At 49.8% G+C, this 14,763-nt stretch overlaps 1 protein-coding gene across 3 annotated transcripts in view; it reads right to left on the reverse strand.

Moving 5' to 3' along the window:
- The window catches only part of TBX5 (T-box transcription factor 5), a 47,616-nt gene that overhangs the window by 6,198 nt on the left and 26,655 nt on the right, over positions 1-14,763 (reverse strand). For all 3 annotated transcript variants that reach the window (XM_004753297.3, XM_013056570.2, XM_013056569.2), the window contains one exon: positions 5,091-5,317. In XM_004753297.3, the coding sequence (XP_004753354.1) occupies positions 5,091-5,317 (227 nt within the window). The remainder of the gene's footprint in view (positions 1-5,090; positions 5,318-14,763) is intronic.

Consider the following 14,763-nt stretch of genomic DNA (forward strand, 5'->3'; position numbering starts at 1 on the left):
ACCTGATGGGTGGATGGATGGTTAGATGCGTGGATGGACAGAAGGATGCATGAAGGGCGTGTGCATCTCTGTAGTGTTAGATTTTAGCTCAAAGTGGGCCAGACTGAATCAGTATTGTGAGAAGATCCTGAATGGGGAATCAAAAGACTCGGGTCCAACTCTCACTGAACCACCAACTGAAAATCATGACATTTATTTATTTCCTTATTATCTGTCCCCTCAATGAGATCACAAGTTTGGGGAGAGCAGGAGCCTTCGCCCCCTTGCTGTCCCTTTATCACATGCACTTGGGACAGTGTCCGGGACAAAGGAGATGCTCAACCAATATTAATTCCACAAAGGCATCCCAGATCTGCCACTCACCAGCCACACGACCTTAGGAAGCCAATCCAACCTCTTGGTCCCCCGTTATACGCCCGCAAATTGGGGATGGAAGACACCCCCTCCCCAGCTCAGGGGCTGGAATGAGGATCCAGTGAAGAAAACAATGTGAAATTGCTCTAAAAAGCACCCAGCACTGACCAAACGCACCCCACAGAACCCCCTTCCTCTCCCACTCCCCTGACTTCCTTTTGAATAGCCAGGGCAGTAGATGGCTTTGTTCAAATCTTTATTTGGGTTGCCTCTGGATTTCTAAGGTTGGGGGGGTATGGGGCGGTTATCAGGGTGGGAGGAGGAAAGAAAGACAGATGAGCGCTCTCCCAGGACCCGGGGTCCTGGATCTGATTGAGTGGCATTGATAAAAGACCTTCCCGGCTCTTTGGGTTCCCTCCTTCGGGGAGAGATAGTTTGGAGACAGCCGGGTCCAAACACGAGAAGCCCTCCGGCTTGCCTGGCCCTTTGACATTTCACTGGGCCTGCCTCCTGGGCTCCTTGGAAAGGAGACAGACAATGAGGGGAAGTCAGATAGTGGGGCAGGCAGGGGCCCCAAGAGGGGGCGGGGGGGAGGGAAGGGGGGAAGCCACCCATGGAGCCATCACTTCACGGGAATCCCAAACTGGAAGGAAACCTTGCTGATTCTTTATCACCTTACAATGGAGGCTGATGATGAATTGCTTTTTGTCGTCTCTGAGGCACCGGGACAGACGGAGCTCGGCTGGAACGTTCCCTGTCCCTGGGAGCGCCCTTTTGGGGGTGGAGGGAGGAGGGACAGGCAGAGGTTTGTGGCAAGGTGAAAGGGTCCCTGCACGGCGCACACCCCAGGCACCCCGAATGCACGGACCGTGGCTTGAACCCCGGGCAGGACCACTCAGGACAAATCACTCAGTCCCTCTGAGCCTCAGTTTCCGCCTCTGTGGAAAGGGGCCATTCTTCCCCTTGTTCCGGGCAATGGGCCCTGGGGACTGATTGTACCCACACCTCCAGCCCCTGGCACCACACCCAGGGCTGAGCGCCATCATTTCCCGCCTCGCAGCCTGCGACAGCCTCTCAGCAGAGCTCTGGAGCCCATCTTCGTCCCCCCTACCCCCACCCCCACGCACCCACCCACCCAGCACAGCAAAATGCCAGCTTCCAAACAGAAACCTCATCATGTCCCTCACGGGTTGAAACCCCTCCGGGGGCTACCTGTTGGTGTTAGGATAAAATCTAACTGGGTAGCTCAGTCGTTTGACTCTCCGATGCTTGGTTTTGGCTCAGGTCATGATCTCAGGGTCCTAGGATCGAGCCCCACATCGGGCTCCCTGCTCAGCACGGCGTCTGCTGGTCCTTTCCCCCTGCTCCTCCCCCAGCTCATGTGAACTTTCTCTCTCTCTCTCTCTAATAAATAATCTTTTTTTTTTTTTATCTAAAGTCCTTAAAATGGCTTACAAGGGCTAGCAGGGCGCTGGCTCCTGCCTTTCTCTGTAGCTCATCTGCCTCCCCTTCCCTTCATTGCGTTTCAGCCACACTGCCCTTGTGTCTGCTCCCCCGTGGGGGGCTGGCTCCCCGTCTTCTCAGGGGCTGCACCCATACCCTTCTCTCTGCCTGGATCCTCAGCCATCTCCCCTGTATTTCCATCCGGGTCCCGCTCTGCAGATCCTGGCTTAAATCCTCCCTGATCCCCCGTTCCTGCCTCCCCGCCCTGCACCATAGGCATCAGCAAGCTCTCTATCTCCTCCATACCGTCAGATCACCCACATAATCAAGCAGTCGCATCACCATATGTGATTATACATCTGACCCGCCTGCAACCGTGAGCTTCCTAAGGGCAGAGCAGTGGCCGGATAACGTGCGCTGGGCACTTCTGGATCAGACACTGTTCTGGGGTTTTGCATGGACCCCCTGGTTCCCATCTCATCATGACCCTACAGGGGAGGTGCTGCTGAGATCCTCATTTTACAGCAAAGAGAACTGAGGCCGAGAATGCGAGCAGCTTGCCCATGGCCACATTTCTGGAAAGCCTCAGCTGCCGGGATGTCCCGCGGCAGACCAGCCACCGAGTCCGGTGTCCCCAGTGGCGGCCTCAAGCTGACCCTGAGCTCACCTGAGGATCCTGCCATCCGAAGAATTCACCCCCTAAAGCCACCCCACACCACCTTCTAGGAGAAAACCTTTGCAAAGATGCTGCTGTAAATGCTGAGACTTAAAAAGCACCTGGATGCTTTTTAACTTCTTCCTTCCCTTCTTTTGGGCTGGCCTGAATTTAACTGATGGAACTCCCTAATTCAAACCTGGTGAGCTCTTAAGCAGTACATTTGACTTAGTCTCCAGACCAATCTCTAGTGAAAGATGGCGTTTGGGGGATTATGGCTGATAAGCAAAGGTAACGAGGTCCGTCTACAATGGGACTCGGAGCTCAGGCAGAGCCTGCAGACCAGGCATGGGTTCAAATTCTACCTTCGGGAACCAACAGCCCATGATTTTTGCTTTCTGAGCCTCAGTTTCCCTGTTTGTAAAGTGGGTAAATAATAGCACCTACTCAGTAGTGCTGTTGAAAGGCTGGGGCACAGAACCTAGGCAGGGCTTCCCTTCAATGGGACATAGACCAGAAACTTCGTGCAGGTACCTAGGCCCCAGGGGACATCCTTAACCCCTGGCTCCTGCCTGAAGAGGCGGGCATGTTTGCAGGCCTCTGGTCTCCAGCCCAGGCAGCAGTAGACACGCTGGGAGCTGGGCCAGGGGGCCTGTGGAGGTGATAATATTGTTCAGAATGTCAAAATTCAAGGAGCTTGGATAGGCTTCAGGTTAGGTCTGGAAACTCAGCCTCCCCTGGGTCAGCTCCCAGTCCCAGGCTTGAACCAAGGACAGCCCTTCCCTCCTTCAAAATGGGAGATGGGTAAATGTCAAATAGTCAGACCGTGTTACTTTCCTCAAGTAACCTCAGCTCCGAGAAGACTGCCGCAGGATCCGTGTCCATCAGTTCCTATGAGCTGACTTAGAAAATAAAGACAAAGACGAAGAAGAGGAGGGAGAAGGAGGAGGAGGAGGAGGGAGAGAAGGAAGAAGCGGTCACTGTTTCAGACACTGGGCACAGGACTTCTAAAGGCATCGAGCTGGCCATGGAGGCTGGGAGGTACGACAGGCCACTCTTAAAGACTAAGATTTGGGCCTGCCGGAGCAAACCAGTAACTGATTATTGGGTCCACCCTGTGCTAACTATGGCAAGCACCCTTTCATGACATCTTCACACCATGCCTAAGGCACAGGTGCAATCATGAGACCAAATCTACAGATTAGAAAAAAAAAAAAAAAGGCTTAGAGCAGTTAAGGAATTTGCCCCTAATCATAAAAATCTGCAAATGGCAAAGGTGGGATTCATCCCCATTGTACGTGGTCCCTGCCCCCCCTCCATATCTGCTTTCTCAAAACTTCACTCAGAAACAGCGCGCTCTTCCTCTGTGGATGCTCTGCCTGGAGCCGTACCCACCCCACAATCAGACCTGACAAACGCTGGGCGCTGGCTGGGTATCAGGCGCTCTCGGGAACTCAAGCACTGTTGACAAGGTGGGAAAATGAGGCACAGAGAGGCCAGGACGACTGGCTGAGGTCACCCAAGAAGCTGGTGGCAGAGTTGATACCTGAGCCTGTGCCGTCGGGCCCTGTCGCCCACGCTGTCCTCCCCGCGCTGGTCTGCTGTTCACACAAGTAACTGTTCTATCAAGCCGAACTCAACTGCATCTGCTTCGACTCTGGCTCAAAAAATGTGCCACCAGAAATGTCCTTTGGTGTTACAGCCCTCGACTCAGATGACTTGGGAAAAGCCACCCATATCTCATTTGGCAAAGAAGACAATGAAGGGTCTCAGACGGAATTTTAACTAAACTTAAAGACAAAATGCAAGAGAGAGAAGATAGGCTGGGATTTTCTTTTCCATTTTTTTTTCTTTGATTTTGTTTTTGATCTGGAAAGGAGAGAAGAGCTCAGAAACCACCCACCTAAGAGAAACCCTAGCACATAAACCAAAGCACATCCAACTACAAGAAGGCTTCCTGCAGCCTAGCTTATAATACACCCAGAAATTCGAGAATCAGCCACCTTTGCCCACTCGTGGCAGTGAACACAAACTCTGCTTCCTCTTCAGCAGCTAAAAAAAAGCACGAGGCAGCTCTACGTTCATGGAAAGATCATCTACAATGTATTCTTGAGCTTCAGAACCCAAGTTGCAAAACAGTCTAATATCAACTGTTAAAAGCAGAAACAGGGGCGCCTGGGTGGCTCAGTGGGTTAAGCCACTGCCTTCGGCTCAGGTCATGATCTCAGGGTCCTGGGATCGAGTCCCATGTCCGGCTCTCTGCTTAGCAGGGAGCCTGCTTCCCCCTCTCTCTGCCTGCCTCTCTGCCTACTGTGATCTCTCTCTGTCAAATAAATAAATAAAATCTTAAAAAAAAATCACTTTAAAAGCAGAAACAACTATTTTTATGTGTCTCTGCACACGTGCACACATGTGCATACGTGTGAGCGCATTAAACAGGACTGAACGGTTTTCCCCAAGGAAGGGGCCCCAGAACTGAAGGAGACATGTCAAAGGAAGATCCTTTACTTTTACTGAACAGTTTGAATTTCTTACAATTCCCATGTATTTTTATATTGCTTACATTTTTCAAATACATAAGTGTACTTTTTTCCCCCAAGGAAAAGAAGGAAACACAGAAAAAGGTCGTCACACTCACCTTTCCTCTTGGTGCAATGGTAAATCTGACCGTGCTCCTGGGGCAGTGGGTATGGGTTGGGTGGGGGCAGGAGGTCCTGGGAGGGGCCAGACACACCATTCTCGCACTGGTACTGGGACCCCAAGTTGGATGAGGCAGAGAGAGCTCGAGGCTCACTGCTGAAAGGACTGTGATTGGAGGCTACTTTTTGTCTTACTGTGCTCCTGGGAACCACAGGATATTCTTTACTGAAAGAGAGAAGATGGGAAATAACATTGATCAGTGCCCTGATACAGATCCCCCCCGCAGGCGGAACCAAAGGGTCAAAGAATCCACCAGAAATGCATCACAGGATAAGAAACAAAGGAGTCTTTGATGAGCACCGTGATCCAATTATACCCGAATGCACCGAATATGACAGACACACATATTCACGCACTAATTTTTCATGCCTTATACATTAGGCAAGTAGGCTTATGAACAGTTCTATGTGCATGCCGAAAACCAAATGATCATCTCCCATGAAGAACCCCTCTTCACATGGCATTTTGAAATACTTCAACCTAATGTATATGTCTTTGAATTCCCTAATTCGAAAGCTAGAAGAGCTGAGTAGTCACTTAGACTGAATTTCTGGGTTTCCATCTTTAAAACAGGGCTGAGGGGGGCGCCTGGGTGGCTCAGTGGGTTAAAGCCTCTGCCTTTGGCTCAGGTCATGATCCCAGGGTCCTGGGATCGAGCCCCACATCGGGCTGTCTGCTCCGTGAAGAGCCTGCTTCCCCCTCTCTCTCTGCCTGCCTCTCTGCCTACTTGTGATCTCTGTCTATCAAATAAATAAATAAAATCTTAAATAAATAAATAAAACAGGGCTGAGGTCTTCAGCCAACCTTAGTGAAGAAGTCACTGACCACCTAGGATACTCAGGTATGATCCCCCGTTACCCTCATCTGGGGAGTTTGCTGCCCGTGCCTTCGAATTTCCTTTTGAGTGGCTGTATTTGTCACCACAGACATTAATATTTAACTTCTCCTCCATGCCTTGGTTTTCCCATCTGTGGAATGGGGCTAGTAAAAATCCCCAGTTCAAAGCGTTGCTGAGACAAGAAATGAATTAATACGTGTGAAAGACTGAACAGAGCAAGTGCTCCACAAAGGGGAAGCATCCTCATTACGCCATTATTTTGAGAGAGTGGGGGCAGAGAGAAAGAGAGGGTGAGAGAGGAAGAAAGGAAGAAGGAAGGGCAAAGACAAAGGAAACAGAGCTCAGAGCATGGGATCTAAGATTAGGCAGATCCAGATTACGTCCCATCTCCATCACTTACAGACTGTGTGCCCTTCGGAGCCTCGGTGGTCTGAGTAGCTGAACCAAGCAGAATAAAACCCAGTCACGTCCTCTCAATAACATCCTCCCAAGGGCTCAACATGTGGTTCCTCACCCTTTTAGGAGACACCACCCACAGGTCTTTGCATTCAGCTTTCAGACCAGTATTCCCACTCTCTTCCTCATGAGGGCTAGGGGTCTGCAACAGAAGCTTCCCCGGGATGGAGGGAGGGGTGCTCAGCAGTCCCAGGACCCCCCACTGGAAGCCAGGTGGGTGGGAGGGTCAGAGTGGGAGTCTGTAGAGGACCTGGAAGGAGGGGTGGCTCCAAGACCAAAGGGAGAAGCGAGAGAAGCTTTCGCACACACACACCTAAGAGGAGAATGGTCTGGCCTAGAGCACACGTTCATCCAGGCAGGGGAGGGGGCTGCCAAAGCGGAAATTGTGGGCAGGAGAATCACAGTTACACCGTGCAGGCGGTCGGAGGGGTGACCCAGCTCTTTTCTGGAAGGCAACAAGATAGCAGCCCCTTTCTTAAAATCACACAATACCCAGATGCAGCAATCCAATTACTATACATTTTCCTAAGAAGTTGTTCAAGTCAGGGGCGCCTGGATGGCTCAGTTGGTTAATTGTCTGCCTTCAGCTCGGGTCATGGTCCCAGGGTCCGGGGATCGAGCCCCACTCTTGCACTCCCGTTCTCTCTCTCTCACTCTTGTTCTATTTAAAAAAAAAATAAAATAAAATCTTGAAAAAAAAAAAAGTTGTCCAAGTCTGTGTACAGGGACATAAGCATGAGGCTTCTCTCTGCAGCACTGTCTGTCATAGGGAAAAAACAAGAAACAGCCTAAACGCCTTCATGAATGAGTGGTTAAGTCAACTCTGACAGTGTGGAGAATGGAATATTATACAGGGTTCAAAAAGAATCTGAAGACTGTCCGCACAGGGATGCAGAAAGCCATGTAAGACAAGCCAAGGCAGGAGGACAAGGAACAGTGTCTAACTTACGAAAACTGCCAGGGCTTCCCTCAGGAACTGGGGATGTGGGAAAACTTTAAGGGCACTTACAGTTTTGTGCAAAGCGGAGCCCTGTTTGGGTGAAAAGTAAAACAAAGACGAAGACAAAAATACTGGATGCCTGAGTGGCTCAGCTGGTTAAGCAACTGCCTTCAGCTCAGGTCATGATCCTGTAGTCCCAGGATCATGTCCCACATTGGGCTCCCAGCAACATGGGGAGTCGGCTTCTCCCTCTGATCTTCTCCCCTCTCACACTCTCTCTCTCTCATTCTCTCTCTCAAATAAATAAATAGATAAAATCTTTTTTTTTTTTAAAAGAGGAAGATATTCAAAGCCCTCCTCACGCTTCTCCCAAGAAGACTACTTGCAGGTGGGTGGGGGAGAACAGGACTTGAATCTGATTCCAAGTCACGTAGAAATGCAGAGAAGCTGCTAATTCCAGGAAATGCCCAGTCTTCATAAAACGCCCCGGCCCCCATGCCTGAAGCTGTAGCACACCCAGCCCAACATTCTCGCTAACCCAGTGAGCTCAGATAAAGCAGGTCTGTGAAACGAGGAAAATGCTAAGATGATGCGGAGAAACCGCAGCCTTCTACTCTGAGCACCCCCGCACACACACCAATACCTTCCTATCCCTGAAGAACCCACTGGACCCTGATTTCTATTCACATAGTTAAGAATCTGGATGTAGTGGAAAGAAGGAAGGTTCTGGATTCGGGAAGACATGTGTTCTCTAAAAGATCCGCCAGCTAATGCTGTGTGGCCTCGGATGAAGCACCCAACCTCTCTGAGCCTGACGAGACTGTTGAAAAGCTCCCACCAGATGCCCTAGAAAATACCTGGCACTTGGTAGAAACTTCTGTTGCACCTTCACAAAAATGACTCACACTTTCAGCCCACAGAATTTCTCAGGGGAAGCAGTCCCATAGCCTGTCTCCCTGACTTGGGAGGTCTTTACTCAGGGGAAAACGGAAGGGTCTAAATTTGGATTTTTAAAATGACGTCTTTATTTTCACTAATCTTGAACTGAAGTTGAGCGTTCCTTTCTGCTCCAAATGTAGGCAACAAGCCACGGCTGCATTAGCAGTGGTAGCGACTGTCATCAACAGAAACGAAGTAATTTCATTTCCACCCAGCTGCTGCACATGCCTCAAGATACCATTTGTGCTTATCACGGCTTCAAAATTACAGTCCTTTAGGACCTGCTGCTAGATCCCGTTATTTAAGGCATGTAGGAAGCACGCGTAACTCCACATCGCCGTCGAAGAACATTCTGATGACTACGTTTCAGGATCGCTGGTTTGCTTTTGGCCATCTATGCATTTAATAGGTTGCCTTTCACCATATTATTCTGAGACAGGGGACCCATAAGGTCCACTGGACCACCAGAGAGGCCCATGGCACCAAACCACCTAAGTAAGAACGTCTCCCTAGAAGAAATAACATATCAGCAAGTCCCCAACTTAGTTGTGACTTTTGCCATAAACCTACTTTTTTTTTAATGCCTTAAAAGTCCTCCTGAAATCAGGTCAGGTACCAAGAACACGACATCTAACATGGCATGAGGGCTGCTTCACTGGCCCTTTCCATCCTTTCTGAGACCCTATGAAGTAGGTTTTGTCCCCACATTCTGGGATGAGGCCACCAAGGCCTTGGGAGGTCACCAGCTCGCCCATGGTCCCAGAGCTAAAAGTGACACAATCAGGATTCTAACCGCTACTCCTAGGCATGCTCCTGATGACTTTTTTTCCATTTCTAGGATGCAAATAAACCCGTAGAGGAGCAGGGGGCTCAGGGCCCACGATTCCTCTCCTGCTTTTCCCACCCCTCGGGGGGCAACCGTCTCCAGACCGGCCCCTGCCTGTCATGCAAAAGCACATCAGAGTAGCCAAGTAGGGCACACGGAGCGTCTGCCAAGTTTCCATGAGGCTACAGGGCCCTCACGACACCCGGGGGTCCCCCGGCGGAGCTTTCCTGTGGCATGTACCACCTCTGAACCAAAGCTGGAACTATCCTGAGCAGCCACACTACTCCAAATCTCCCCCTGGGGCCAGAAGTCTGAAAGGAATGAAGTTCACTTTACAGTCCTCTCTGTGGCTCCAGCTATGTAATGGAAAAAAAAAAAAAAAAAGAAGAAGAAGAAGAAGGAGGAGGGAGATTATAATAATAATAATAAAACATTATAAAAGTTGTCCAATCTCGCTGGCAAATCCATTTAGGTCTGCTTAGTTCCAGAACCAAGCTGCCGGAGCTCCAACAGGAAAGGGGAAATCTCTTTTAGTTTTATATTCTTAATGGGGACGGTTTTTTTTTTTTTTTTTAATTAAAGAAAACAACTCCCCCCCCCTCCCCCGCCACCACCACAGGGGGGGAAAATTGGCTGAGGGATTTTACAAGAGAATGTATCAATGGACTCCGCGGAATTCTCCCTTCCAGCGCTGCCAAATTGCAAAATTACTCTCTGGAAAGGCCAAATCCTGCTTTTGATTAGTAACACTCACAGAAGTGGGAAAGCCGTATTATCCCAATAACCGCTCGTCCCTCGCAGCTTGTTTTCCCCCAGGGCGCTGGCAACGCCCTCCCCGCCGTCAATCAGGAGGAGCACGTCCCCAGGTCCATCGGACAGGTGTCAAAATGGGTGTGTGCGTGCAAGGGTGAAGTGTGTTCTCCACCAGCGCGGGGCTACAGAGGCAGAGGGAGGAGAACACGGCAATCACACGGGCTGTGGGCATCTTCCGGGCTCCCTGACCCAAGGAACACGACCTGTGGCCGTGCGACCCTCTGTCGACCGCGCTTGTGAAGACAGACTCTGGCCCTGCAGCTCGCGAGCATTAGCGAGGAATCCAGGGCACAAAGGAAGCAAAGGAAAAGTGGAGAAGCTCCTGCATGTCTGGGAAGAGAGGCGGCAACAGAGAGCTCTTTTTCTCAGACTAATTCCCATCCTTGTCCCCCACCTCCAACTCCTCCTCAGCCTTGGTCTCTGGTGCTTTCTCAACGCTCCAGCCGCTCTGCTGGTCGACTCCCGCGCATTCCCTCTGGGCAACCAGCACACTTCGTTGGCAGGGTTAGCGACACTTAGAGGTAAAGACATTGTGGCTCAGAGAGGGTAAGCACCTGGCCCCAGAGAGCACAGCTAAGAAAAGGATAAAGCTGAGCTTGGCCCTGGGTCAGCGCTATTCCCAAGTTCTTGCCAGCGAACTTCTACTCGGTCATAGGACGGCGCCTTCATACCAACGAGGAGCACAGAGCAGCAGGGAGACAGAGCCACCCTGTTCTATAAGGCCGTCTGGGGCTGACGGCAGGACACGGGCTGCATGGGCAACGTCAAGGGCTACTGGTCAATCTGTCCGTCCTACCATCGGAGCCATTTTTAGGTTACCGGGATGTCCCAAGCCACCGCTGCCTCTGCCGTTGGCCGCAACCCTGCCGATGCTAGCCAGGGCCCCCAGCACCTCGGCTCTGCCCGGGGTGTCGCAGCCCGCAGACTGGCTTCTCCCCATCTCGGGCCCCCTCTCACGTTCTGTTCCACGTGAGCGAGTGCAGTGAATGACGCCATTGTCGCCGGGTCTGGGTTGTAAAACATTACAAGGGAACACTGAGATCCACGGCCAAACCGCCCGCCGCCAGCTAACGAACGCCCCCAAGAACGTTTTCCACCGTGGCCGACTGAATCGGTCTTTTCACGGGAGCAGGTGGCAGGGGCGCCGGGGTGCTGGGGTGGGGGGCGCGGGGCAGGGGGGCGGCGGCTCACTCGAGGACGGGCAGCCTCTCTCAAACGACTGACCGAGCGGGGCAGGGCTGGGACTCAGGATCCCCGTCCTCCTGGAGCGAGTTCCTCCTCTGGCTAGTACCCTGATCTGCGACTAAAATTCAGAAAGGGGCCCCATCATCCCACAAGAGCGCTCACGACTAACTTTCTAATTCGCTCGGGGACGCTGTTCTGATCTAGCGTGGCGGGATGCCTGGGCCGGACTGAGCTCGGGACAGATCCTCATTGCTGCCTCTTTCCTGTCTACGGTGCTTTACAGGTCGCTCTAGGACTCAGTTCCCCTGCAGCCTGCAAAGCTGGAGAAGTGCATAGTGAGAACGGGGTGCACAGAGAAGCCGCATGCCTTTCCCCACGCTGATCCCACCAGGGCAGTAGGATTCGAGGAGTGCCAAGAAATTCCAGGATGCCTCCCTCTATGGGTTTAAGCAGCACCCCCCCCCCCACTTGCGGCAACTTTGGTCGGAGAGCCCGGGCTCCCTTGTTAAATCTCTAGGTAATTCACCATGCGGGTGGTTGTGTGGAGTGGGGCGTTTGAAGTCGGACATGCCTCACTTCGGTAGCTGGCGTCAAACCTGGCCACGGGGGGAGCCGGCTCGGTTCCACCTTTCCCTGAGCCTCAGTCTTCTGTCTGTAAAATGGGAATGATAAGACTCACTGCCTCCCGGGGTTGTAAAACAATACAATGCGGGGAAAGATTTAGCATATATTGGGACGCACGGCTCAGTGTGACACCAGCTTACAGATTGCCCAGGATTCAATTCGGAAGCAGAAGTTCTTACATTGCAAGGTCTCCAGATGGCCTATGAGCCCCCTTTTCCCCTCCCAAAATATTAGATAGTTAGAACTTGTAAATTTTTCTAGGGAGAAGTCCACACTCATATCACCTACTCAATAAAGCTTTGAGCAACACAACAGGGGCAGCTCCAGAATCACGGAGAAAGCCCTGGGTCGTTGCACGGAGCACGGATGAGGTCAGCCTTGGCCTCAGTGTCTCCACTCACAGGAGGAGAATCATGAGGCCCACGTCTCACGTCCTTGTCGTGAGCCCCTAGAGCAAGAACTATGACGGGAAACGACAGACAGGAACTCGTCATTTTGGTTCTGTCTCCTAAAAGTAGCAATTTTAACAAGGTTAACCATGCCTCTGTCTTAGTAGTTTCTTTTTTGTTTGTTTGTTTTCATGATTTGGGAGGGAGGATGGGAAGGTAGAGAGGACTTTCCGAGGTTTGGCTGGGCTCTTTCTGGAGGACGGAAGACTGAAAGGGTCCAGATGAACAGACCTTTCTCGAATTGCTTCCTGTACCGAAGGGGATGGTCTTGAGGCCTTGGTTCTGCCCTGGGGGCTCCTCGGTCACACAGAAGAAAATCAAGCAGCTTCTGGTGACCTTTAGTTCAAATCACGACCTTGGCAAAGTCACCCCAAAGCAACCACCCTTGCAGGAATGCTAAACGGCCCACGTGCTAACGTAAAAATCGGTCCCTCCACCTAAAAACAGTAAAAGTAAATAATCATAATAATATATGATATTATTATAATATTCACAAAATATTTATAAATATTATAAAATATTTATTAAAATATAAAAATAATATAGAATATAAAATAATAAAACAAAATAATAAAAAGATACATTATTTTATAATATAAAATATTTATAGATATTTATATATGTTATATATTATATACTACATATTTATAAAATATATTACATAAATATATACTTATAAAATATATTATATGTAAATATGTAAATATACACATACTTATAAAATATTTATAAATATTTATAAAAATATAAAATATAGAATGTAAAGATAATAATAATAATAAATAAAACCTTGAAAAAAATAAATCTCCCCAGGAGAAAGAGGACTCACTGCAAGAGTTCATTTACACAAAATTCTGAACAGACAAAACTAACTTACAGTCAAAAGAAAAAAGGTTGAAACACGGACTGCTTCTGGTGGGGGTGTGGAGGCAGGAATTAACTGGGGCGGGGCATGAGGGAAATGTCTGGGGTGAGGGAATGTTCTATATTACGACAGGGGCTTGGATTTTGTAGGAATGTGCATTTGTTAAAAAGTGAACAGTGCACTTAAGATTTGTGCATTTCACCGTATGTAATTTTACCTAAAATGGAGATTTGTGAGCAAAAATTGAATCTTAGTTAATGATACGCATGCAGAAGAACAGAGGAGTGGAATATACTCATGTCTGCCACTCAGTATGAAACGCTTTAAGAAAATAAGATGGATGGATGGATTAGAGAATGTCTGGTTGGATGGACAGACAGATGGATGGATGGGTCAGGGTTTGGATGGATGGACTAGGGGATGGATGGATGGGTGGATGGGTGGATGGATGGATGCGTGGATGGATGGATGGATGGATAATAGGGCAAATATACAGCAAAATATTAACTACAGAACCTAAGCAGTGGGTATGTGGGTGTTCACTGTACAATTCTTCATGTTTTCTACAGATCCTCCATTTTTCATAATAAAACATTGGGGGAGCACTGTAGGCACTTCTCATATTCAGCCAGGGTTGAGCACTTAGAGCAAAGGGTTATTTTTTTATAAAATAGTCCAGCACATGGGATCTATTTCCAGATCTGTTTCACGCATTTACCTGAATGCCCTTGCTCATGCTGCAGAGCCCAGGGACTACCCAGGTACAAGCAGGGGACCCCTCCATCAGAAAACCTGTCAAAGGGCAGTTTCGGAGCCCTCCCTAGAGCCACCAATTCAGAACCTCTGAGAAGGAAACCCAGAAATCTGCTTTTCTTAACAAGCTCCCCCTGCCCCCAGGTAATTTCAATGTCTGCCAAAGTCTGAGAAGCACTGCTTAAATGTGAGTGAGTGATTTGCCCACAGACACAGTCCCTGAAGAGCAGGTAGGTGCTGGGGCAGCGGGTGGGGGAGGGGAGGGTGGGGACAGTGTTGCAGACTAACAGGGGGAGTTCCTCTGTTAGCGGAGGAGTTATCGGGGAGGGGGAGGTCGGGGCAGAGGATGGGGGGTTGGGAGGGCTGTTCTGAGCCTCCACATCCTCAACAGACAACCTCGAGCCAAGGTGAGACCCCTTGGGACAAACCTCAAGTTTGCAACTTAGGCTGGCTCAGCTTCCCAAACACAACCCCCTCTTGTTTTCCGTAAATTCACACTTCTCTGGGGGAAGCCGTGTGGCTAGCCAAAAGCTCAGCAAGAAGCAGGGAGTTAATGCCATCTCCAGAATGTTGTCTTGGAAATCACTGCTCATTAACCGGGCATTCCGATTACCTTTAACCGCAAGCATGGGAATACAAGAGTGCGAAGCCATTTGAGAAGTGACCATTTGAGGTTAAGGAGCTGAACGTTAATTTAGAATCAGGAAGCCAGGCCCCGAGAAGGAGGGGCGTTGCCAGTGGAAGGTTTTTAACCTTTTGGGAGCCCCAGAACCCTGAATCCCTTAAAGTGGTTTGAAATTTTTGTCTATTTATATCTTGTGAGTTTTTCAGTCCTTGGCTTTCATTGGACTTTCAATAGGGACCCTGATTAGGAAACCCAGCCCTTCTTGGAGGAAGAAGATGGAGGTCAATAAAAATCACTT

This window comes from Mustela putorius, unplaced genomic scaffold (genome assembly GCF_011764305.1).
Source record: "Mustela putorius furo isolate JIRA1106 unplaced genomic scaffold, ASM1176430v1.1 tig00537248_pilon_pilon_pilon, whole genome shotgun sequence".
Taxonomy (NCBI): domain Eukaryota; kingdom Metazoa; phylum Chordata; class Mammalia; order Carnivora; family Mustelidae; genus Mustela; species Mustela putorius.